Source organism: Phyllobates terribilis, unplaced genomic scaffold, assembly GCF_046119375.1.
Source record: "Phyllobates terribilis strain yellow unplaced genomic scaffold, ASM4611937v1 Scaffold_29__1_contigs__length_15306474, whole genome shotgun sequence".
In the NCBI taxonomy this organism is placed as follows: domain Eukaryota; kingdom Metazoa; phylum Chordata; class Amphibia; order Anura; family Dendrobatidae; genus Phyllobates; species Phyllobates terribilis.
In genome coordinates, this window is record NW_027362789.1 from 8,381,666 (window position 1) to 8,409,603 (window position 27,938).

Here is a 27,938-nt window from a genome sequence, read left to right on the forward strand (position 1 = left end):
TGTAAATACTCGGAGCTCGGCCCGAGCATACTCGGAACAAAACACACTCGCTCAACACTAGTCCTAGGTCATGGGTCTTCCAGCATGACAATGAGCCCAAACATACTTCAAGAAGCACCTAGAAAATAGATGGAAACAAAGTGCTGGAGAGTTCTGACCAGCAATGAGTCTGGATCTAAATCCCATTGAACACATGCGGAGAGATCTTAAAATTGCTGTATGGAGAAAAATATTACAATTTGAGAGTCCTCAGTGGTTGATACCATCTTTTGAGTTAGCCATTAGTCAGTAAGCTTTCGAGACTACTCAGGTCTCTTCATGAGACATAGTATAACACAAAATCTGAAGAGTCACATATTTATACACAACAGGGCACAGGAATAATGCAATAGATAAGACAAGTGACGTGAAGCAGAACTATCAGTTTCGGAAAAGGATAAGCAGTTGTGGCCGTAAAAATGTGTGGCCACAAGTAGATCTATTCTTTTTTTTGTGTGGCGATGAGAATTCATACTTGTTTTAAGTTTTTGCCCTGTCTCCCCTACATACAGACCCCCAGTTGGATAATTGGTACATATAATTAAGTACATTACATTAGATTTGATGCAGCTGAAAGTACCTGGGATCTTGTAATCCTCATGTAAGTTGGGAATCTTTATCTTGTCCGTGGTCATTATAAACGGACAGGTTTACATACAGTGCCTACAAGTAGTATTCAACCCCCTGCAGATTTAGCTGGTTGACACATGCGGAATTAACTTGGCATTGTGACATTTGTACTGTAGATCAGCCTGGAAGTGGGAAATGCACTGCAGCAAATTTTGTTTTTGTTTTGTCTTTAAAAACGTTAAAAGTTAATTCAGAGTGTCATTTATTATTCAACCCCTCAAAACAAAAGAATTCTGTTTGGTCCCCCTAAAGTATTAAGAAGTAGTTCAGGCACCAAGAATAATGAGCTTCACATGTGTGGATTAAAGATCTCTTTTGCCAGCCTTTTCTGACTATTTAAGACCCTCCCCAAACTTGTGAACAGCACTCAGACATGGTCAACATGGGAAAGACAAAGGAGCATTCCAAGGCCATCAGAGACAAGATCGTGGAGGGTCACAAGGCTGGCAAGGGGTACAAAACCCTTTCCAAGGAGTTGGGCCTACCTGTCTCCACTGTTGGGAGCATCATCCGTAAGTGGAAGGCTTATGGAACTACTGTTAGCCTTCCACGGCATGGACAGCCTTTGAAAGTGTCCTCCCGTGCCGAGGCCAGGCTTGTCCGAAGAGTCAAGGCTAACCCAAGGACAACAAGGAAGGAGCTCCGGGAAGATCTCATGGCAGTGGGGACATTGGTTTCAGTCAATACCATAAGTAACGTACTCCACCGCAATGGTCTCCGTTCCAGACCTTTACTTTCAAAGCGTCATGTCAAGGCTCGTCTACAGTTTGCTCATGATCACTTGGAGGACTCTGAGACAGACTGGTTCAAGGTTCTATGGTCTGATGAGACCAAGATCGAGATCTTTGGTGCCAACCACACACGTGACGTTTGGTGACTGGATGGCACTACATACGACCCCAAGAATACCATCCCTACAGTCAAGCATGGTGGTGGCAGCATCATGCTGTGGGGCTGTTTCTCAGCCAAGGGGCCTGGCCATCTGGTCCGCATCCATGGGAAGATGGATAGCACGGCCTACCTGGAGATTTTGGCCAAGAACCTCCGCTCCTCCATCAAGGATCTTAAGATGGGTCGTAATTTCATCTTCCAACAAGACAACGACCCAAAGCACACAGCCAAGAAAACCAAGGCCTGGTTCAAGAGGGAAAAAGTCAAGGTGTTGGAGTGGCCTAGTCAGTCTCCTGACCTTAACCCAATTGAAAACTTGTGGAAGGAGCTCAAGAATAAAGTCCACATGAGACACCCAAAGAACCTAGATAACTTTGAGAAGATTTGCATGGAGGAGTGGGCCAAGATAACTCCACAGACCTGTGCCGGCCTGATCAGGTCTTATAAAAGATGATTATTAGCTGTAATTGCAAACAAGGGTTATTCCACAAAATATTAAGCATATGGGTTGTATAATAATTGACCCACACTTTTATGTTTAAAATTTAATAAAATTCAACTGAGCAACATAACTTTTTGGTTTGTAAGATTTATGCTTCTGTTCATAAAACCTACTCTCGTTTGCAGTTTGAAGGCTCTAACTTATTTGCATCTTATCAAACCAGCTAAATCTGCAGGGGGTTGAATACTACTTGTAGGCACTGTATACAGGTGAGGATGAATTTTATAAAAGTTTCACCACAAAGGTGAAACTATCCTCCCGGTCAGTTTGCTTTTCCTCCCAGTACCTTTTAAGTCTAACAATGTTAGGTTTCTGGGAGATTATACTTGTTCCTTTTATTTTTGGTTCTCCTTAGCTTGCCTTCTTTGCCCTATATGAATGTGTTTTTGCTTCTCATTCAGGGTTTTCGTATTTTACTTCATACTTTCCTTTCCCCTTGTTGCAGCCTCCCCTCTGGTTACTCAGGAGGTATGAGAAACTCCTCAACGACTTATTAGGGAGTTAGGTCTGTGGTGGCGTTTCTAGTTGTACAGCTAGGGCCTTTCTTGTCTGTACAGAGACTAGTTGGGTGTAGTTGCGGCATTCTCCCCTGTGTGGGTTCTCCGGTGGTTATCAAGATGCGCTTTCTGTTTAAAACATTTCCCACATTTTCAACATGAAAAAGGCTTCTTCCCTGTGTGAATTCTCTGATGTTTATTAAGATGTGATTTCTGTCCAAAACATTTCCCACAATCTGCACATGAAAAAGGCTTTGCCCCTGTGTGGGTTCTCTGATGGATGATAAGAGTTGATTTCTCTGTAAAATATTTCCCACATTCTGAACATAAAAATGGCTTCTCTCCTGTGTGAGTTCTCTGATGGTTGATAAGAGTTGATTTCTCTGTAAAACATTTTCCACATTCTGAACATGGAAAAGGCTTCTCCCCTGTGTGAGTTCTCTGATGTTTGAAAAGATTTGATTTCTTTGCAAAACATTTCCCACATTCTGAACATGAAAATGGCTTCTCCCCTGTGTGAGTTCTCTGATGTATATTAAGACATGATTTTTGTACAAAACATTTCCCACAATCTGAACATGAAAATGGCTTCTCCACTGTGTGGGTTCTCTGGTGCTTAAGAAAACTAGATTTATGGTTATAACATTTTCCACATTCTGAACATGGAAAAGGCTTCTCCCCTGTGTGAGTTGTCTGATGTTTAATAAGAGTATACTTCTCTGTAAAACATTTCCCACATTCTGAACATGAAAAAGGCTTCTCAACTGTGTGAGTTTTGTGATGGTTGATAAGAGTTGATTTCTCTATAAAACATTTCCCACATTCTGAACATGGAAAAGGCTTCTCCCCTGTGTGAGTTCTCTGATGTTTGATAAGATTTGATTTCTTTGCAAAACATTTCCCACATTCTGAACATGAAAATGGCTTCTCCCCTGTGTGTGTTCTCTGATGGTTGATAAGAGTTGATTTCTCTATAAAACATTTCCCACATTCTGAACATGAAAATGGCTTCTCCCCTGTGTGAGTTCTCTGATGTATATTAAGATTTGATTTCTGTACAAAACTTTTCCCACAATCTGAACATGAAAAAGGATTCTCCTCTGTGTGGGTTCTCTGGTGTGCGATAAGATTTGATTTCTCTGTAAAAAAATTCCCACATTCTGAACAGGAAAATGGCTTCTCTCCTGTGTGAGTTATCTGGTGCCTAACAAGACTTGATTTCTGATTAAAACATCTCCCACACTTGGAGCAAGAAAATCTATTTTTCGCTGTGTGAATTTTTTGATGTTTAAGAAAAGACTTTTTGAGAGGAAAACTATTTCTATATTCTGAATGTGAAAATGGCTTCTTTGCTTTAGGAGCAGTTTGTTTTTTAATGCTTATTTTGTGACTTTGATTTTCCTTAGTAGTCGGTAATGAATCAGAAGACAGGACATGTTTCAAAGGATCAGATGACAGATCTTGGCTGTGAAGGGATGATGGTATATCTGCAGTAATGGCATTCACTTCAATTGTATCCTGTGGGATCTGAAAATTATCTGATTTGAAAATTGAAGGTGTCAGCTGTCCCTCTGATCTCCTGGTACAGACATCTGCCAAGAATAAAAACAATTATTATTTTTTAATAAAGAATCCTTGAATTTTATATTTTTGAACATTTCTACTTAAATTGTCTGTAAAAAAGGCAAGTTATATTAAAAAAAAAATCACTGGACAATGACCATCTAATAGAAAACCTCATAGGATGAAGCAGTGGAGCGTGGTGTTCACCTGTTTGTTTATTCTGCCTCCCAAATATGGAGTAAAAGGTACAGGCTCTGTCCAGCCACTAAGATTAAGGTGCTTGGGACCTGTAGTACCATCGAGTCTGGCAGTATGGGTGTGTGTGCAGTCCAGCTGGAGTAATCTGCTCCCTGCTTCAGCAATTTGGAAAGCACCGCACCCTACTAAAGCTGGAAGCATATTGCCGGAAGCTGCCAGATACAGCCTTGTTCTCCTCTGGTTCAGTCCTCTGTGCTCAGCTCCCGGCTTGTGTATTTGTTTCCTGTTGTGACCTCGGCCCATTTACTGACTACTCTGGTGTCTTCTGATTTTGTATTTTCTCTGCCCTCCTGGTTCTGACCCGGTTACCTTACTATTCTTCTTTCCATCTCACTCCACCGAATAGCAGGTAACACCATGGCCCAAGCCTAGGGGTCTCTGTGTAGGTTCAGATCCATGTAGAAGAGTTAAAGGGTGATGAGCAAAGTAATTTGTGAAATCTGTAAACAGGGTAGATCGTTATAAGCCTGTTCATGTTAGCCATCTTTTGAGCATTCCTAATAGCTAAATGGCGCTCCTTCCCTTCTCAACCTCCCATGTGCCCAAACAGTAGTGTAGAACCGCATATAGGGTATTGTCAGATTCAAAAGAAGTTGGAAAATAATTTGTAAGGTCCATTTGTTTCCTATTATCCTTTGTGAAGAATTCCAAAATTATCACCACATAAAGTGACACACGTCAAATTTGAAAAATGGGGCCTGATTAGAAACATAATACTGACTGCGGGAAGGGGTTAAAGCAGAGGATTACTGAAGTCAAAAACTGTGTCTACAGACAATAACACATCTACTGAAATGATCAAACTGAACAGTCTTCATCAGAGAAAAATGAGTAACTAGTGGTGAAACCTCTCTGGGGTAATTAGAGTATGGGGCTCGGGGGCTCTTCTCAATCTAAACTATCGCTAAGGGCCAATATTTTCTGGCAGATGAGTGTCAAGAAGAAATATTAGACATTCAAAGAGAACTTTTTTATAATACTGAAGAGCTGAGGTGTCTTAAATTTAGATCTCAGGCATTTGGAAGAGGTAATGGAGATCTTTTTGAAAGACGACCAGGGAGTTACAGACTCACATAAGTGAGGCCGGCCGATCCCACCAGAATGAAACTATCATAAAGAGTGAAATAAATAAAAATATGTAAAAAAAAATAAAGAATATATAAACATGTAACATCCCCAACAACCACGTATGTATGAGGGGAGAAATCCAACACTAAACTGGAGTTGCACTCATTTATGGTGGACCATTTGGCGCGAACAAACCGGAACCCCGAAAACTAACCCGAATTTGAAATGCCGAACAAATTCGCTCAATACTATTTATGACGTGGAGTGAATCCATGAAACCAGGGCTGGAGCCATGCCAACACATCTCCTGCAGGCGTGAATAAATGTATATTACAGCCATCAGCCACGCACAACTTAGAGATATATCATGGCACAGGTGTAATGTTTTCTGTGTAGTTTATGACAATCCTGTTTGAAGTTAGTTGGTTTTAAAAGAAATTGAAAAGTCAGGATAAAGGGAAACTCTGTTCTTATTGTACAGAAATTCACACTTGGCCTCACTGGACATTTAATGTTGTCGATCATAAAAGTGAAGTTTGGCCAGAAAGACTGGACCTGGTCTTGTAGGGACCATATGAGGACATTCAGCAGCACAGAAGGGAGAGAAGGTAGATTCATCTAATAAGATATCAGGGATCTAGGAAGCCAACAGCATCATTACCCTCCGCTTTCTCTCACAGGCCCATCATATTTTTCTTCAAGTGATTTTTTAATTTGTCAGCACATTCTACGTACGCTGTCATTTGGCTTTATAGTTTACAGACCTGGGCAGGTAACGGTCAGCGTCTCCTAATCCCAGGGGGTAGGTGGATCCTTCAGGTTGTAAGTTCTATAGAAAAGGTCTTTCACAATTACACAAAGTAATTTGAATATTTTCGAACAGAGGAGAATGTTGGAGTCTAGCGGCAAAATGGTGATCACACGATTGTGATACGACTACACCACTGATAAAGCAGCCACAGACAGGGACTTCTCTGTATTCAGTGGTTACTACTCACCTGAGTAGTCATATGTAGGAATCTCCTCTTTACACTGCTCATCAGCCCTTCCATATGTCTCTGTAGTATTAATATGGGTCTGATCTTCACCCTGAAACAAATATTGTAAAAGTCACTGACAGATGGAGAAGTCACATCTATGATCAGCTCTAATCCTGCCATCTCCACCATTCTCATTACACAAATATAAAACATAATAATGATGGATAAAACAGAACTGAAGACATGACATTTACAGCCGTCTACACATCATAGGGGAGATCTCATGACACCTTCTCTCTATCTACCTGAGGAACATTTGGATTTTCTTGTTTACAGTCCTGTGGAAGAAGACGACGGGGACATCTCTCTGGTGTTGTCCTCTTACTGGATAGATCTGGAGGAAACACATACAGGGACTGAATTCATTCTTTACATACAGATAATTATAGGCCGTGTGTATTTAGTCCTGTCTATTACCTGGTGATGTGAGGGGCTGGGGAACCTCCATCATGACGTCCTTGTACAGATCTTTGTGTCCTTCTAAATACTCCCACTCCTCCATGGAGAAATAGACGGCGACATCCTGACATCTTATAGGAACCTGACACATACAATGATACCGTCATCCCCCCGATCCCTTCACAGCGTTACTGTATAATGTTCCAGCATTCCCAGCAGTGTCACCTCTCCAGTCAGCAGCTCAATTATCTTGTAGGCGAGTTCTAGGATCTTCTGGTCATTGATGTCCTCATGTATTAGGGGGTGAGGTGGAGGCCCCGTGATTAATCTCTGGTTATGGAGAGTCACATTAATAAATCTCACTACAGACATTTCCAGAGTCCTCACCTCTCTAGTTCTGTCCATCTGTTATTTCCAAGAATGCTGTAATGTGACGTCATCAGAATCGCTCACCTCTCCAGTAAGCCGGAAGAGGATCTCTAGGGTGAGGTGTAATATCCCCTCCACCATCTTGTCCATGATTTTCCTGGATAAATCAGGAAAATTTTCTTATATAGACGATCTTCACTGAGAGGATCCGGTATTTTAGAGATCTGAATGAGGAAAAGATAAGCTGATGGATAAGACCATTTTTCTGCAAACGATGATGCGGAATCCAAAATGTACCACGAGTACCCTTCATCCCTTAATCTGGTGTTCAGGTCTATTGCCTGTATATTAAAATCTGTGACAGTCGAGCAGTACCTTCTCAACCATAAAAATTGTCCCTTGGATTTTCCTCTTTTTATGGGGATGGGGGTGGTGGTTATCCCACTTCAGTAGTTTATTAGTGCTTGAAGGTTTCTGGTAGATGAGTGTCCCTAGGGTCCCGTTACAATCCTTCTTGATCAGTACATGCAGGAAAGGCAACTGGTAATAATTGGTGTTGGTCTGCTCCTTTAAATAAAATGTACTTTTCAGGTTATATTCTCAGTACCCTCACTTTTCATCCCTTCTTTTGAGGTCCACACAGTCAGACTCTACCGGCCCTTCTCCCTGCGAGTGGCGGTTGTGTATCGCCCTCTGGGCCCCTCCCGTCAGTTTGTGGATCACTTTGCCACTTGGCTTCCAAAATTTCTATCCTATGACATCCCCACCCTCATCATGGGAGATTTTAACATCCCAATAGGCGATTCCCTCTTCCCATCTGCCGCTCATCTTTTATCGCTAACTTCCTCCTTCGGCCTTTCACAGCTTACTAATTCTCCTACACATGAAGATGGAAATACTCTTTGACCTGATCTTCACCCGGCTCTGTTCAATACATGACATTACTAACTCTCCTCTTCCACTCTCTGATCACAACCTTCTTTCATTCTCTGTCAAGAACTGTCACCCTGCTCAAGACACCCCCACTTTCCACACTTATAGAAATATACATTGGCATTAACACCCAGAAATTTATGAAAACGTTGCAATCATCATTGGCCCCAATCTCCTCCCTCTCATGCCCTGACTCTGCACTGAAGAATTATAACGAAACATTGCAATGTGCCTTGGATGAAGGCGCACCTTCTACACAGAGAACAACTCGGCACAGACGGCGACAACCTTGGAACACGCTGCAAACACGTTTTCTCCAGCGGGGCTCCGGGTGTGCCGAACGGCTGTGGACAAAATCTAATCTGGCTGAAGATTTCCTCCATTATAAATTTATGCTTAAAACCTATAACTCCGCCCTTCACCTCTCCAAACAAACCTACTTTGAGGCTATGTGCCCACGATGCAGAAATGAAGCAGAAAATTTCTGCAGCATTTATGCATCTCCCTGGCGGAAAAAACGCATGCAGATTGTGCATGCATTTTTCCTGCAGAATACATGCGGAATACATGCGGATTCACATGCGTTAACGCATGTGTTTCCGCATGCGGACTGACAAGCACTTTCCAGGCGATAGCATCACTTGGAAAGTGCTTGACAACTAGGTCACACTGTATAAATCCATGCAAACGGCATGGATTTATACAGTGTGAACGTAAAAATAAAAAAATAAAGCTATACTTACCTCCGATGCCGCCGTGTGTGCTGTCGCGCTCCTTCCTGGTTCCTTCCTGGCTTGCCGGCATCTCGCGAGACAGCCTGCGGTCACATGACCGCGACGTCATCTCAGGTCCTGGAAGGAGAAGCGCTGCAGGGGCCGCCGGACAGGTGAATATAAACTTTATTTTTTATTTTATTCTTTTTTTTTACAGGTACAATGGTACCCAGGTCTGGATGAGAGTCTTCTCTCCTCCAGAACTGGGTACCATCCGCACATTGAAACGCATATTATCCGCTTGTACAAATGTACAGACACGGATTCTATGCGTCTCAATGCAAGCCAATGGCATGGCTTCCGCTGCGCTTCCGCAAAATTAATGAACATGCTGTGGATTTATGAGCGCTGCAGAAACGTTGCGGAAAAATCCGCAGCATGTGCATTGACATTGCGGAATGCCATTGGGGACCATGGGGTGCGGATTACCATGCATTTTTGATGCGTTTCCGCAGCGGAAACGCATGAAAAAAGCATTGTGTGCACGCAGCCTAACAACCTCATCATCTCATGGCCCAATAATCCTAAACACCTGTTTGACACTTTTCATTCTCTCCTTAATCAAACAGCACAGGACCCAACCAACAACCTCAGCACTGACGATCTGGACAATTATTTCAAAGAAAAAATTGACCATATCCGACAGGAAATTTTCTCTCAATCCCCAAATGTTATGCATGCTCCTCCCTCCCACATTGTATCTTGATCATTTTCTGACTTCGAACCAGTCACGGAAGATGAAGTGACAAGACTCCTTGCTTCCTCTCGCTCTACCACCTGCACCAGTGACCCTATGTAGTGCCGGCGTCCCTGCCCTCTGCTAGGCAGGGACGCTGTTCCCCTCACCGCTCTGCTCCGTGCCCGGCGTCCCTCTCCCGCTCTGCTGGCAGCGCGCGCTCCTTCCCGGCCACTGTGCTTAGGGCGCGCGCGCGCCCTCCCTCCCTCTTAAAGGGGCCGCGCGCGCCGTCCTAAGGAGTCCCCGGCCAATGGCCGGAGGACTTTACCATATATAAGGCACCTCCTCCAAAATGGAGGGGCCCGAGCAATGTTGTTGCACCGTTCTACTCTGCTTCAGCCCTCAGGTCCCTTGCCAGTTACCTGCCAGATTCCTGCCAGCTTGCTGTCCTAATCCTGCCTGATTTCCTGTTGCCTGCCTGCCTGCCTGAGGTCCGACGGTCTGCCTTACAACTCCGGTCAGTCTGTCTAAGGACCAACTTGCCAGCTCACCTGGGAGCGCACATCAGCTACCTGCCTGCTTGCCTGAGGTCCGACGGTCTGCCTTACAACTCCGGTCAGTCTGTCTATGGACCAGCTTGCCCGCTCACCTGGGAGCGCTTCTCCGCTACCTGCCTGCTTGCCTGCCCGGAGGCTCCGCTGTCACGTGCTGTGACCACCAGCTATTCCAGACTTTTGCCCGCTCACCTGGGAGCGCTTCTCCGCTACCTGCCTGCTTGCCAGCCCGGAGGCTCCGCTGTCACGTGCTGTGACCACCAGCTATTCCAGACTCTTGCCCGCTCACCTGGGAGCGCTTCTCCGCTACCTGCCTGCTTGCCTACCTGGAGGCTCCGCCGTCACGTGCTGTGACCACCTGCTATTCCAGAGACTCTCGCTTGCTCACCTGGGAGCACACATCCTCCATCTGCCTTGCTAGCCTACCTGGAGGTTCAGCCATCACAGGTCGTACCTACCCTTTACCCAGAGACTGCCCTGATCACTTGCCGTGACCTCCAGCCCGTTCTTCCAGAGACTGCCCCGGTCACTTGCCGTGACCTCCAGCCCGTTCTTCCAGAGACTGCCCTGATCACTTGCCGTGACCTCCTGCCCGTACACCCAGAGACTGTCCCGGTCACCTGCTGTGACTGCCTGCCTGGTCGCCACCCGCTCCCTTACAAGGACCGCTCCCTTGTATAGTAGCCCAGAGGTTCCGCCTCCCAGACCCGTTACAGTTTGCTCGGGCCATGGAACCCGGTGGCACCCAAGCTCCCTCGCTCTCGGACCTGTGTCATGAACTGTCCCGTCAGAGGTCCCAACAGGAGTCCATCCTGGGTCACCTGCGGAATGTCAATACTCGCCTGGACACTCTGACTGCTCCACCAACAACCTCCGCCAGTGCCATGTCTCGCAATCCGGCAGCTCCGCTGTCCACTAACACCATGATATCCTACCCCGGACCTCGGCTTTCTGCACCTCCTCGCTTCGGAGGCGACTCAGCCCAGGCTCGGGGCTTCATAAATCAGTGCACCCTGCACTTTGAACTATTGTCCCACCAGTTTAACTCCGACCGAGCCAAAATTGCATTCATCATGTCCCATCTCACCGGGGAGGCCCTGGCCTGGCTAAATTCTCTATGGGAGAGAGGAGACCCCCTGGTGTCCAACTTGCCTGCTTTTCTCACGGCTTTCCGGAAAGTCTTCGACGAACCCGGACGGAAGACCTCATCCGCATCATCGTTGCTACGCCTCCGTCAGGAAAATCTCACCGTGGGCCAATATGCCATACGGTTCCGTACCCTTGCCTCGGAGCTGGCCTGGGATAACGACGCTCTGGTTTCCGTCTTCTGGGAGGGTCTGTCCGGCCGTATTAAAGATGAACTTGCCGGTCGGGACATTCCTACCACTCTCGATGACTTAATAACTCTTGCCACCCGGATTGACCTACGGTTCCAGGAGCGTGCCAGAGAGGTCACCCGTGAGAGGAGGTTACCACGTCTAGCTCCTACTTTTCAGAAACCCGTCACTCCTTCTGTCTCTAACCAGGTACACCCTCCTGAGCCTATGCAGGTCGACCAGACCAAGATGGTCAAGACCCGTCAGGACTTACGCCGTGCCGAGGGGACCTGCTTCTACTGTGGCAGTAAGGAGCACCGGATCCGTGCCTGCCCGGAGAGGTCGGGAAACGCCTGTGTCTAGGTTCGCTCAGAGAGGTCCACCTAGACAAGAATAAATCCTCTCCATCCCTGCTGTTGTCAGTTTCAATCGTCTACGGGGAGAACCGTTATTTCGAACTAGCCCAACTGGACTCTGGAGCAGCCGGGAATCTTATTTCACAGTCCCTGGTAGAGAAATACCGCATCCCCACCAAACCTCTGGCTGTACCCTTGTCTGTTGCTGCCGTGGATGGGGGGCTCTTACCACGCCCCATCCAACTCATCACCAAATCCATTACTCTGCAGGTGGGAATGCTGCATTCTGAAAGTATCTCCTTCCATGTTCTGCCTGGACTCTCTCACGCCCTCTTGCTAGGCCTACCTTGGCTCCAGAAACATGCACCCGTTCTTGACTGGCAGACCGGAGAAGTCCTTCGCTGGGGACAGGGCTGCCATAAGACCTGTCTGGTTCCCGTTCATCCCGTCCGTCCTTCTCCTACCCCAGCTAATCTACCTGGACTTCCGATTCCTTATTGGTCTTATGCTGATGTCTTTAATAAAAAGGAGGCAGAGACACTACCCCCTCATAGACCATACGACTGCCCTATCGACCTGTTACCTGGTACTTCTCCTCCCCGTGGGCGTATTTATCCATTATCCGCTGCTGAGACCCGGTCGATGTCCGAATATATTGAGGAGAATCTGGCCAGGGGATTCATCCGGAAATCTACCTCCCCGGCGGGAGCAGGCTTCTTTTTCGTCAAAAAGAAGGACGGCTCTCTCCGTCCCTGTATAGACTATAGAGGCCTTAACCAGATCACGGTGAAGAATAAGTACCCCCTTCCGCTCATTCCGGAGTTATTTGATCGTCTGAGGGGGGCTAGAATCTTCACCAAACTGGACCTCCGTGGGGCGTACAACCTGGTTCGTATCCGTCAGGGGGATGAATGGAAGACGGCATTCAACACCCGGGACGGCCACTATGAATATCTGGTAATGCCCTTTGGCCTCTGTAACGCTCCTGCCGTCTTTCAAGAGTTGGTCAATGACATCTTCCGGGACCTTCTCTACTCCTGCGTAGTGGTGTACCTGGACGACATCTTGGTCTTCTCTCCGGATCTCCAGACTCACCGGAGGGATGTTCGTCAGGTCCTGCTCAGGCTCAGGCAGAACCATCTCTACGCTAAATATGAGAAGTGCCTCTTTGAGCAGACCTCACTTCCGTTTCTGGGCTACATTATCTCTCAGACCGGACTACAAATGGATCCTGAGAAACTGTCTGCCATCGAGAAATGGCCCTGACCAGAGGGGTTGAAGGCTATTCAACGGTTCCTGGGTTTCGCCAACTATTACCGCCTCTTCATCCCGCACTTCTCTTCCCGGACTGCCCCAATTTCCGCGCTCACCCGTAAGGGTACTAATCCCAAAGAGTGGCCGCCCGAAGCAGAGGAGGCCTTTCTTTCCCTAAAACAGGCCTTCTCTTCCGCCCCGGTGCTGCATCGCCCGGACGGCAACAAGCAGTTCTTCCTGGAAGTTGACGCCTCCTCCTCTGGAGCCGGAGCGGTACTTACTCAAAAATCATCTTCCGGGAGAATGGTAACTTGTGGCTTCTTCTTCAAACTCTTCTCCTCTTCTGAGCGCAACTATTCCATAGGAGACCGAGAGTTATTGGCCATCAAGCTGGCGTTGGAGGAGTGGCGTTACCTACTCGAGGGGGCTCTTCATCCGGTAATAATTTACACTGACCACAAGAACTTGGCTTACCTCCAGCATGCCCAGAGACTTAACCCGCGCCAAGCCCGGTGGTCCTTGTTTTTTGCTCGCTTTGATTTTGTTCTTCATTTTCGCCCGGCTGACAAAAACGTCAAAGCAGACGCCTTGTCCCGATCCTTTCTGGTGTCCGATCTCGAGGAAGAACCTAAACATATCATCGATCCCGCCAGAGTAATGCAGGTGGCTCCCGTGAGTCTAAATCGTCTCCCTCCCGGTAAGACGTTTGTTTCAGTACCTGATCGGGAGAAGATCCTACACTGGGGCCATTCGTCTAAACTAGCTGGCTACGCCGGTCAGAAAAAGACCCTCCAGCTTATTGCCCGGCACTATTGGTGGCCTACCCTGCACAAGGACATAATAGACTTTGTTTCTGCCTGTGTGTCCTGCGCCCGCAACAAAGTCCCGAGACATCTGCCAGCCGGACGCCTCCTTCCGCTTCCTGTACCTGCTGCCCCCTGGCAGCATATAGCAATGGACTTTATAACTGATCTCCCCGTCTCTGCCGGTTGTACGGTCATTTGGGTGGTCGCTGACCGCTTTTCCAAGATGGCTCACTTTATTCCCCTGCCAGGCCTTCCGTCTGCACCCGAGCTGGCTAAAGACTTTATCCGCCACATCTTCCGTGTTCATGGCCTGCCCCTCCACATCGTGTCGGATCGTGGGGTACAGTTCACCTCACGTTTCTGGAGAGCCACTTGTAAACTACTAGACGTCACCCTGGACTTCTCTTCCGCTTACCACCCACAGTCCAATGGTCAAGTGGAGCGGATCAATCAGAACCTGACCAGTTACCTCCGGCACTTCGTTAATGCCCACCATTCTGACTGGGTGGATCTCATACCATGGGCCGAGTTCTCTTATAATAATCACGAGAGCGAATCCTCCTCCAAATCCCCGTTTTTTGTAGTCTTTGGTCAGCATCCTCGGATTCCTTTTCCTGTCTCCACCTCTGTGGACAACCCGGCTGCGGAGTCTCTCGTTAGCAAATTTTCCTCCATATGGGAGAGTACCCGGTCCGCACTCCTTCTGTCATCCGAGCGTATGAAAAGACACGCTGACAAAAAACGCCTGGATCCTCCACAATTTTGTCCAGGAGATAAAGTCTGGCTCTCATCTAAATATGTTCGACTCAAGATACCTTCTTACAAGTTAGGACCTCGGTTCATCGGCCCTCTGGAGGTCATCAGTCAGATCAACCCGGTGGCCTATAAATTGAAACTCCCGGCCAACTTACGGATCCCTAACTCCTTCCATGTATCTCTCCTCAAACCCGTGGTGCTTAACTCTTTTTCCAAGTCTACAGGTACGCCTCCTGCTCCGGTTTCTGCTGAGGACGAGTTTGAGGTAGAGAACATTCTTGCCACCAAAAGGGTAAGAGGAAAGACCTTTTTTCTGGTAGACTGGAAGGGGTTTGGTCCTGAGGAGAGAACGTGGGAGCCCCGGGAGAACATCCATGCCCCTCTCATCCTAGCTAAATTTCTATCTGGCCTAAAAAAGGGGGGGCCTAAAGGGGGGGGGGTACTGTAGTGCCGGCGTCCCTGCCCTCTGCTAGGCAGGGACGCTGTTCCCCTCACCGCTCTGCTCCGTGCCCGGCGTCCCTCTCCCGCTCTGCTGGCAGCGCGCGCTCCTTCCCGGCCACTGTGCTTAGGGCGCGCGCGCGCGCCCTCCCTCCCTCTTAAAGGGGCCGCGCGCGCCGTCCTAAGGAGTCCCCGGCCAATGGCCGGAGGACTTTACCATATATAAGGCACCTCCTCCAAAATGAAGGGGCCCGAGCAATGTTGTTGCACCGTTCTACTCTGCTTCAGCCCTCAGGTCCCTTGCCAGTTACCTGCCAGTTACCTGCCAGATTCCTGCCAGCTTGCTGTCCTAATCCTGCCTGATTTCCTGTTACCTGCCTGCCTGAGGTCCGACGGTCTGCCTTACAACTCCGGTCAGTCTGTCTAAGGACCAACTTGCCCGCTCACCTGGGAGCGCACATCAGCTACCTGCCTGCTTGCCTGAGGTCCGACGGTCTGCCTTACAACTCCGGTCAGTCTGTCTATGGACCAGCTTGCCCGCTCGCCTGGGAGCGCTTCTCCGCTACCTGCCTGCTTGCCTGCCCGGAGGCTCCGCTGTCACGTGCTGTGACCACCAGCTATTCCAGACTCTTGCCCGCTCACCTGGGAGCGCTTCTCCGCTACCTGCCTGCTTGCCAGCCCGGAGGCTCCGCTGTCACGTGCTGTGACCACCAGCTATTCCAGACTCTTGCCCGCTCACCTGGGAGCGCTTCTCTGCTACCTGCCTGCTTGCCTACCTGGAGGCTCCGCCGTCACGTGCTGTGACCACCTGCTATTCCAGAGACTCTCGCTTGCTCACCTGGGAGCACACATCCTCCATCTGCCTTGCTAGCCTACCTGGAGGTTCAGCCATCACAGGTCGTACCTACCCTTTACCCAGAGACTGCCCTGATCACTTGCCGTGACCTCCAGCCCGTTCTTCCAGAGACTGCCCCGGTCACTTGCCGTGACCTCCAGCCCGTTCTTCCAGAGACTGCCCTGATCACTTGCCGTGACCTCCTGCCCGTACACCCAGAGACTGTCCCGGTCACCTGCTGTGACTGCCTGCCTGGTCGCCACCCGCTCCCTTACAAGGACCGCTCCCTTGTATAGTAGCCCAGAGGTTCCGCCTCCCAGACCCGTTACACCCTATTCCTTCACATCTCCTTCAGTCCCTTTCTCCAGCTGTCACCACTCACCTAACTAAAATATTCAACCTCTACCTCTCATCTTGTATTTTTCCCTCCTTTTTTAAACACTCCAGCATACATCCATTACTTAAAAAAACATCCCTCGACCAGAACTGTGCTGCTAACTACAGACCTGTTTCCAATCTTCCCTTTATATCTAAACTCCTGGAACGACTGGTCCACTCCTGTATAATACGCTATCTCTCAGATAACTCCCTTCTTGACCCTTTACAATCTGGTTTCCGCTCTTTACATTCTACTGAAACTGAACTCACTAAAGTTTCTAATGATCTACTAACAGCCAAATCTAATGGTCACTACTCCCTGCTGATTCTCCTGGATCTCTCTGCAGCATTCGACACTGTGGATCTACCTCTCTGACCGCTCCTTCACTGTGTCTTTTGCTGGCTCCTCTTCTTCTCCCCTCCCCCTTATTGTCGGGGTTCCTCAAAGATCAGTCCTAGAAGCCCTTCTTTTCTACTTATATATCGCTCCTATTGGACAAACAATCAGCAGATTCGGTTTTTAGTACCATCTCTATGCTGATGACACCCAATTATACACCTCTTCTCCGGACATCACCCCTGCATTATTACAAAATACCAGTGATTGTCTTTCCGCTGTCTCTAACACTATGCCCTCCCTCTATCTAAAATTTAATCTGTCAAAAACTAAACTACTCCTATTTCCTCCCTCCACTAACCTATCTATGCCGGATATTGCCATTTCTGTTTTGTGACTCCATCATTACTCGCCAGCAACATGCCGGCTGTCTTGGGGTCAAGCTTGATTCAGATCTTTCCTTCACTCCTCACATCAAATCACTCGCTCGCTCGTGTCATCTACACCTCAAAAACATCTCTAGAATCAGAAATTTTCTTACCTTTGACTCTGTAAAAACTCTTATGTAGCTCTTATTCATTCTCGTCTGGACTATTGCAACTCTTTACTTATCGATCTCCCCCTTTATAAACTTTCCCCTCTCCAATCCGTCCTGAACGCAGGAGTCAGGGTCATATTCCTCACCAACCGATACAACGATGTCTCTTCCCTGTGCCAGTCATTGCACTGATTGCCCATCCAATACAGAGTTCAATATAAACTTATCGCTCTTACCCACAAAACTCTTGATGATTCAGCACCGCCCTACATCACCTCCCTCGTCTCAGTCTACCACCCTACCCGTGCCCTCCGTTCTGCTAATGACTTAAAACTAAAATCCTCCGTAATCCGAACCTCCCACTCCAGTCTCCAAGATTTCTCGCATGCTGCTCCAATTCTTTGGAATGCACTACCCAGGACAATTTGATTAATTCCCAATACCCACAGTTTAAAGCGTGCCCTAAAAACCCATTTCTTTATACTGGCCTATCACCTCAACACACTTATCTAACTGTCCCAGTTTGGCCCATATTAAAATTTTCTTCAAAATCATGCTCATACCATCCATGCACTGAATAGCCTCTGTCTGTACTGTACACATACTGGCTGGCGACCAGTTCATGTGGTGTTATATACTTACTCTATTTAGTATATTAAGGCTGTATTATACAATATACGTACATTTTACCTTTTGTGTCTCCCCTATTTCCTTATAGACTGTAAGCTTGCGAGCAGGGCCCTCACTCCTTTTAATATCTGAGTTATGCTTATTCTGTAAAGTCTGTATTGTCAATATAAGTCCCCCTTAAAATTGTAAAGTGCTGTGGAATATGTTGTCGCTATAAAAATTATTATTATAATAAATTCAGATGTAAATCTAAGGCCCACTCTATTGATGCTGAGTTCCCCGACAAATTAAAAAGATTGTTCACTCGTCCCTGACCAGGTGATAAAAATGCAGTCAATATATTTATACCATACCCCAATATATGGATGCCATCCCTGAATATTGAGGATTCCTCCCACCAGTCCAGGGATAGGTTAGCATATAAGGGGGTACAGAGGCTACCCATCGCAGTACCCCTGAGCTGGTGGAAATACTTCCTATCAAAAAGAAAGAAGTTATGCATAAGAGTGAATTTTAGAAGATCCTCCATCAAGTCATTATGTCTGCTACACTCTATTGATCTCAATTCAAGAAATGTCTTACTCCTCTGATACCATCCTCATGCGGAATATTACTGTACAAAGCCTCAATATCTAGTAAGGCCTGCTCCCCTACATGCATGTATACATGCTCGAGGGTATATATGGAGGGGAGCAGGGAAAGGAAAAAACATTCTCCAGAGGGATTATTCCAACTGCAGGACCTCAGGCGGTACTGGGGGAACATTATACTGTGGGGGGGGGGGTCATACACACTGCATAAGGGGCATAATGGGGGCATTACACTGTGTGGGGGCATCATACATACTGCATAAGGGGCATAATGGGGGCATTACACTGTGTGGGGGCATCATACATCCTGCATAAGGGGCATAATGGGGGCATTAAACTGTGTGGGGGCATCATACACACTGCATAAGGGGCATAATGGGGGCATTACACTGTGTGGGGGCATCATGCATCCTGCATAAAGGGCATAATGGGGGCATTACACTGAGTGGGGGCATCATACATCCTGCATAAGGTGGATAATGGGGACATTACACTGTGTGGGGGGCATCATACATACTGTATAAGGGGCATAATGGGGGCATTACACTGTGTGGGGGGCATCATACATACTGCATAAGGGGCATAATGGGGGCATTACACTGTGTGGGGGGGGCATCATCACACTGCATAATGGGGGTGAAACCCTGTGTGGGGGGGGCATCATACATCCTGCATAAGGGGCATAATGGGGGCATCATACATACTGCATAAGGGGCATAATGGGGGCATTACACTGTGTGGGGGCATCATACATACTGCATAAGAGGCATAATGGGGGCATTACACTGTGTGGGGGGCATCATACATCCTACATAAGGGGCATAATGGGGGCATTACACTGTGTGGGGGCATCATACATACTGCATAAGGGGCATAATGGGGGCATTACACTGTGGGGGCATCATACATCCTGCATAAGAGGCATCATGGGGGCATTACACTGTGTGGGGGCATCATACATACTGCATAAGGGGCATAATGGGGGCACTACACTGTGTGGGGGCATCATACATCATGCATAAGGGGCATAATGGGGGCATTACACTGTGTGGGGGGCATCATACATACTGCATAAGGGGCATAATGGGGGCATTACACTGTGTGGGGGGCATCATACATACTGCATAAGGGGCATAATGGGGGCATTACACTGTGTGGGGGGCATCATACATACTGCATAAGGGGCATAATGGGGGCATTACACTGTGTGGGGGCATCATGCATACTGCATAAGGGGCATAATGGGGGCATTACACTGTGGGGGCATCATACATCCTGCATAAGAGGCATCATGGGGGCATTACACTGTGTGGGGGCATCATACATACTGCATAAGGGGCATAATGGGGGCATTACACTGTGTGGGGGGGGGGCATCATCACACTGCATAATGGGGGCGAAACCCTGTGTGGGGGGGCATCATACATCCTGCATAAGGGGCATAATGGGGGCATTACACTGTGTGGGGGCATCATACATACTGCATAATGGGCATAATGGGGACATTACACTGTGTGGGGGCATCATACATACTGCATAAGATGCATAATGGGGGCATTACACTGTGTGGGGGGCATCATACATCCTACATAAGGGGCATAATGGGGGCATTACACTGTGTGGGGGCATCATACATACTGCATAATGGGCATAATGGGGACATTACACTGTGTGGGGGCATCATACATACTGCATAAGAGGCATAATGGGGGCATTACACTGTGTGGGGGGCATCATACATACTACATAAGGGGCATAATGGGGGCATTACACTGTGTGGGGGCATCATACATACTGCATAATGGGCATAATGGGGACATTACACTGTGTGGGGGGCATCATACATACTGCATAAGGGGCATAATGGGGGCATTGCACTGTGTGGGGGCATCATACATCCTGCATAAGGGGCATAATGGGGGCATTACACTGTGTGGGGGCATCATACATACTGCATAAGGGGCATAATGGGGGCATTACACTGTGTGGGGGGCATCATACATACTGCATAAGGGGCATAATGGGGGCATTACACTGTGTGGGGGCATCATACATACTGCATAAGGGGCATAATGGGGGCATTACACTGTGTGGGGGCATCATGCATACTGCATAAGGGGCATAATGGGGGCATTACACTGTGGGGGCATCATACATCCTGCATAAGAGGCATCATGGGGGCATTACACTGTGTGGGGGCATCATACATACTGCATAAGGGGCATAATGGGGGCATTACACTGTGTGGGGGGGGCATCATCACACTGCATAATGGGGGCGACACCCTGTGTGGGGGGGCATCATACATCCTGCATAAGGGGCATAATGGGGGCATTACACTGTGTGGGGGCATCATACATATTGCATAATGGGCATAATGGGGACATTACACTGTGTGGGGGCATCATACATACTGCATAAGAGGCATAATGGGGGCATTACACTGTGTGGGGGGCATCATACATCCTACATAAGGGGCATAATGGGGGCATTACACTGTGTGGGGGCATCATACATACTGCATAAGGGGCATAATGGGGGCATTACACTGTGGGGGCATCATACATCCTGCATAAGAGGCATCATGGGGGCATTACACTGTGTGGGGGGCATCATACATACTGCATAAGGGGCATCATGGGGGCATTACACTGTGTGGGGGGCATCATACATACTGCATAAGGGGCATAATGGGGGCATTACACTGTGTGGGGGGCATCATACATACTGCATAAGAGGCATCATGGGGGCATTACACTGTGTGGGGGCATCATACATCCTGCATAAGGGGCATAATGGGGGCATTACACTGTGTGGGGGCATCATACATCCTACATAACAGCATAATGGGGGCATTATACTGTGTGGGGGCATCATACATCCTGCATAAAGGGCATAATGGGGGCATTACACTGTGTGGGGGCATCATACATACTGCATAAGGGGCATAATGGGGGCATTACACTGTGTGGGGGGCATCATACATACTGCATAAGGGGCATAATGGGGGCATTGCACTGTGTGGGGGCATCATCCTACATAAGAGCATAATGGGGGCATTATACTGTGTGGGGGCATCATACATCCTGCATAAAGGGCATAATAGGGGCATTACACTGTGTGGGGGCATCATACATACTGCATAAGGGGCATAATGGGGCCATTACACTGTGTGGGGGCATCATACATCATGCATAAGGGGCATAATGGGGGCATTACACTGTGTGGGGGGCATCACACATCATGCATAAGGGGCATAATGGGGGCATTACACTGTGTGGGGGGCATCATACATACTGCATAAGGGGCATAATGGGGGCATTACACTGTGTGGGGGGCATCATACATACTGCATAAGGGGCATAATGGGGGCATTACACTGTGTGGGGGGCATCATACATACTGCATAAGAGGCATAATGGGGGCATTACACTGTGTGGGGGGCATCATACATCCTACATAAGGGGCATAATGGGGGCATTACACTGTGTGGGGGCATCATACATACTGCATAAGGGGCATAATGGGGGCATTACACTGTGGGGGCATCATACATCCTGCATAAGAGGCATCATGGGGGCATTACACTGTGTGGGGGGCATCATACATACTGCATAAGGGGCATAATGGGGGCATTACACTGTGTGGGGGCATCATACATCCTGCATAAAGGGCATAATGGGGCCATTACACTGTGTGGGGGCATCATACATCATGCATAAGGGGCATAATGGGGGCATTACACTGTGTGGGGGGCATCATACATACTGCATAAGGGGCATAATGGGGGCATTACACTGTGTGGGGGGCATCATACATACTGCATAAGGGGCATAATGGGGGCATTACACTGTGTGGGGGGCATCATACATACTGCATAAGGGGCATAATGGGGGCATTACACTGTGTGGGGGCATCATGCATACTGCATAAGGGGCATTACACTGTGGGGGCATCATACATCCTGCATAAGAGGCATCATGGGGGCATTACACTGTGTGGGGGGCATCATACATACTGCATAAGGGGCATAATGGGGGCATTACACTGTGTGGGGGCATCATACATCCTACATAACAGCATAATGGGGGCATTATACTGTGTGGGGGCATCATACATCCTGCATAAAGGGCATAATGGGGCCATTACACTGTGTGGGGGCATCATACATCATGCATAAGGGGCATAATGGGGGCATTACACTGTGTGGGGGGCATCATACATACTGCATAAGGGGCATAATGGGGGCATTACACTGTGTGGGGGGCATCATACATACTGCATAAGGGGCATAATGGGGGCATTACACTGTGTGGGGGCATCATACATACTGCATAAGGGGCATAATGGGGGCATTACACTTTGTGGGGGCATCATACATCATGCATAAGGGGCATAATGGGGGCATTACACTGTGTGGGGGGCATCATACATACTGCATAAGAGGCATAATGGGGGCATTACACTGTGTGGGGGGCATCATACATACTGCATAAGAGGCATAATGGGGGCATTACACTGTGTGGGGGGCATCATACATACTGCATAAGGGGCATAATGGGGGCATTACACTGTGTGGGGGGCATCATACATACTGCATAAGGGGCATAATGGGGGCATTACACTGTGTGGGGGCATCATACATACTGCATAAGGGGCATAATGGGGGCATTACACTTTGTGGGGGCATCATACATCATGCATAAGGGGCATAATGGGGGCATTACACTGTGTGGGGGGCATCATACATACTGCATAAGAGGCATAATGGGGGCATTACACTGTGTGGGGGGCATCATACATACTGCATAAGGGGCATAATGGGGGCATTACACTGTGTGGGGGGCATCATACATACTGCATAAGGGGCATAATGGGGACATTACACTGTGTGGGGGCATCATACATACTGCATAAGAGGCATAATGGGGGCATTACACTGTGTGGGGGGCATCATACATACTGCATAAGGGGCATAATGGGGGCATTACACTGTGTGGGGGGCATCATACATACTGCATAAGGGGCATAATGGGGGCATTGCACTGTGTGGGGGCATCATAAATCCTGCATAAGGGGCATAATGGGGGCATTATACATACTGCATAAGGGGCATAATGGGGGCATTACACTGTGTGGGGGGCATCATACATACTGCATAAGGGGCATAATGGGGGCATTACACTGTGTGGGGGCATCATACATACTGCATAAGGGGCATAATGGGGGCATTACACTGTGTGGGGGCATCATGCATACTGCATAAGGGGCATAATGGGGGCATTACACTGTGGGGGCATCATACATCCTGCATAAGAGGCATCATGGGGGCATTACACTGTGTGGGGGCATCATACATACTGCATAAGGGGCATAATGGGGGCATTACACTGTGTGGGGGGGGCATCATCACACTGCATAATGGGGGCGACACCCTGTGTGGGGGGGCATCATACATCCTGCATAAGGGGCATAATGGGGGCATTACACTGTGTGGGGGCATCATACATATTGCATAATGGGCATAATGGGGACATTACACTGTGTGGGGGCATCATACATACTGCATAAGAGGCATAATGGGGGCATTACACTGTGTGGGGGGCATCATACATCCTACATAAGGGGCATAATGGGGGCATTACACTGTGTGGGGGCATCATACATACTGCATAAGGGGCATAATGGGGGCATTACACTGTGGGGGCATCATACATCCTGCATAAGAGGCATCATGGGGGCATTACACTGTGTGGGGGGCATCATACATACTGCATAAGGGGCATAATGGGGGCATTACACTGTGTGGGGGCATCATACATCCTACATAACAGCATAATGGGGGCATTATACTGTGTGGGGGCATCATACATCCTGCATAAAGGGCATAATGGGGGCATTACACTGTGTGGGGGCATCATACATACTGCATAAGGGGCATAATGGGGGCATTACACTGTGTGGGGGCATCATACATCATGCATAATGGGGGCATTACACTGTGTGGGGGGCATCATACATACTGCATAAGGGGCATAATGGGGGCATTACACTGTGTGGGGGGGCATCATACATACTGCATAAGGGGCATAATGGGGGCATTACACTGTGTGGGGGCATCATGCATACTGCATAAGGGGCATTACACTGTGGGGGCATCATACATCCTGCATAAGAGGCATCATGGGGGCATTACACTGTGTGGGGGCATCATACATACTGCATAAGGGGCATAATGGGGGCATTACACTTTGTGGGGGCATCATACATCATGCATAAGGGGCATAATGGGGGCATTACACTGTGTGGGGGGCATCATACATACTGCATAAGGGGCATAATGGGGGCATTACACTGTGTGGGGGGCATCATACATACTGCATAAGAGGCATAATGGGGGCATTACACTTTGTGGGGGCATCATACATCATGCATAAGGGGCATAATGGGGGCATTACACTGTGTGGGGGGCATCATACATACTGCATAAGGGGCATAATGGGGGCATTACACTGTGTGGGGGGCATCATACATACTGCATAAGAGGCATCATGGGGGCATTACACTGTGTGGGGGGCATCATACATACTGCATAAGGGGCATAATGGGGGCATTGCACTGTGTGGGGGCATCATCCTACATAAGAGCATAATGGGGGCATTATACTGTGTGGGGGCATCATACATCCTGCATAAAGGGCATAATGGGGGCATTACACTGTGTGTGGGCATCATACATACTGCATAAGGGGCATAATGGGGCCATTACACTGTGTGGGGGCATCATACATCATGCATAAGGGGCATAATGGGGGCATTACACTGTGTGGGGGGCATCATACATACTGCATAAGGGGCATAATGGGGGCATTACACTGTGTGGGGGGCATCATACATACTGCATAAGGGGCATAATGGGGGCATTACACTGTGTGGGGGGCATCATACATACTGCATAAGGGGCATAATGGGGGCATTACACTGTGTGGGGGCATCATGCATACTGCATAAGGGGCATTACACTGTGGGGGCATCATACATCCTGCATAAGAGGCATCATGGGGGCATTACACTGTGTGGGGGCATCATACATACTGCATAAGGGGCATAATGGGGGCATTACACTTTGTGGGGGCATCATACATCATGCATAAGGGGCATAATGGGGGCATTACACTGTGTGGGGGGCATCATACATACTGCATAAGGGGCATAATGGGGGCATTACACTGTGTGGGGGGCATCATACATACTGCATAAGGGGCATAATGGGGGCATTGCACTGTGTGGGGGCATCATACATCCTGCATAAGGGGCATAATGGGGGCATTACACTGTGTGGGGGCATCATACATACTGCATAAGGGGCATAATGGGGGCATTACACTGTGTGGGGGGCATCATACATACTGCATAAGGGGCATAATGGGGGCATTACACTGTGTGGGGGCATCATACATACTGCATAAGGGGCATAATGGGGGCATTACACTGTGGGGGCATCATACATCCTGCATAAGAGGCATCATGGGGGCATTACACTGTGTGGGGGCATCATACATACTGCATAAGGGGCATAATGGGGGCATTACACTGTGTGGGGGGGGCATCATCACACTGCATAATGGGGGCGACACCCTGTGTGGGGGGGGCATCATACATACTGCATAAGGGGCATAATGGGGGCATTACACTGTGTGGGGGCATCATACATATTGCATAATGGGCATAATGGGGACATTACACTGTGTGGGGGCATCATACATACTGCATAAGAGGCATAATGGGGGCATTACACTGTGTGGGGGGCATCATACATCCTACATAAGGGGCATAATGGGGGCATTACACTGTGTGGGGGCATCATACATACTGCATAAGGGGCATAATGGGGGCATCATACATCCTGCATAAGAGGCATCATGGGGGCATTACACTGTGTGGGGGGCATCATACATACTGCATAAGGGGCATAATGAGGGCATTACACTGTGTGGGGGCATCATACATCCTACATAACAGCATAATGGGGGCATTATACTGTGTGGGGGCATCATACATCCTGCATAAAGGGCATAATGGGGGCATTACACTGTGTGGGGGCATCATACATACTGCATAAGGGGCATAATGGGGGCATTACACTGTGTGGGGGCATCATACATCATGCATAATGGGGGCATTACACTGTGTGGGGGGCATCATACATACTGCATAAGGGGCATAATGGGGGCATTACACTGTGTGGGGGGCATCATACATACTGCATAAGGGGCATAATGGGGGCATTACACTGTGTGGGGGCATCATGCATACTGCATAAGGGGCATTACACTGTGGGGGCATCATACATTCTGCATAAGAGGCATCATGGGGGCATTACACTGTGTGGGGGCATCATACATACTGCATAAGGGGCATAATGGGGGCATTACACTTTGTGGGGGCATCATACATCATGCATAAGGGGCATAATGGGGGCATTACACTGTGTGGGGGGCATCATACATACTGCATAAGGGGCATAATGGGGGCATTACACTGTGTGGGGGGCATCATACATACTGCATAAGAGGCATAATGGGGGCATTACACTTTGTGGGGGCATCATACATCATGCATAAGGGGCATAATGGGGGCATTACACTGTGTGGGGGGCATCATACATACTGCATAAGGGGCATAATGGGGGCATTACACTGTGTGGGGGGCATCATACATACTGCATAAGAGGCATCATGGGGGCATTACACTGTGTGGGGGGCATCATACATACTGCATAAGGGGCATAATGGGGGCATTGCACTGTGTGGGGGCATCATACATCCTGCATAAGGGGCATAATGGGGGCATTACACTGTGTGGGGGCATCATACATACTGCATAAGGGGCATAATGGGGGCATTACACTGTGTGGGGGGCATCATACATACTGTACAAGGGGCATAATGGGGGCATTACACTGTGTGGGGGCATCATACATACTGCATAAGGGGCATAATGGGGGCATTACACTGTGTGGGGGCATCATACATACTGCATAAGGGGCATAATGGGGGCATTACACTGTGTGGGGGCATCATACATCCTGCATAAGGGGCATAATGGGGGCATTACACTGTGTGGGGGGCATCATACATACTGCATAAGGGGCATAATGGGGGCATTACACTGTGTGGGGGGCATCATACATCCTGTATAAGGGGCATAATGGGGGCATTACACTGTGGGGCAGTAAAGGGGTCCTGTACTATGAGAACAATACGTTTCCCCCTTCCTGTCTCCATAGTTGGGTCGTATGTATCTATTACAGGAAACAGAACAAAAACCTTATGATTCTTATAAAGGGGCAACACAAGACCCTAAAAGAGTCTCTATGCTGAAGGGGTTAATGCCCCCTGCGCCCAGTAATGGGGTCTCCACATACCTCCACCCGCAGAGCCGCCACCACATATATGGCTGCTCTGTGCGCACAGGAGCTGTGATGAGGTCACAGGAGGGGAGGAGTCAGGG

The 27,938-nt window shown here is 48.4% G+C and overlaps 1 protein-coding gene across 1 annotated transcript; it reads right to left on the minus strand.

Annotated features, from left to right (window-relative positions):
- Window positions 1-27,938, minus strand: LOC141178618 (uncharacterized). The gene is made up of 6 exons (XM_073660501.1): window positions 27,853-27,938; window positions 7,113-7,480; window positions 6,906-7,029; window positions 6,734-6,822; window positions 6,447-6,537; window positions 1-4,151 (listed from the first exon to the last, which is right to left on the minus strand). The coding sequence occupies exons 2-6, from the start codon at window positions 7,290-7,292 to the stop codon at window positions 2,713-2,715; spliced, it is 1,923 nt and encodes a 640-aa protein (XP_073516602.1). The 5' UTR covers window positions 7,293-7,480; window positions 27,853-27,938; the 3' UTR covers window positions 1-2,712.

Coding starts and splice junctions, on each gene's coding strand:
- LOC141178618 (XM_073660501.1), bottom strand. CDS start 7,292: ATGGACAGAACTAGAGAGGTGAGGACTCTGGAAATGTCTGTAGTGAGA. Junction 7,030..7,112: donor TTGAGCTGCTGACTGGAGAG/GTGACACTGCTG, acceptor TGTATGTGTCAG/GTTCCTATAAGATGTCAGGA. Junction 6,538..6,733: donor AAAATCCAAATGTTCCTCAG/GTAGATAGAGAG, acceptor TATTTGTTTCAG/GGTGAAGATCAGACCCATAT.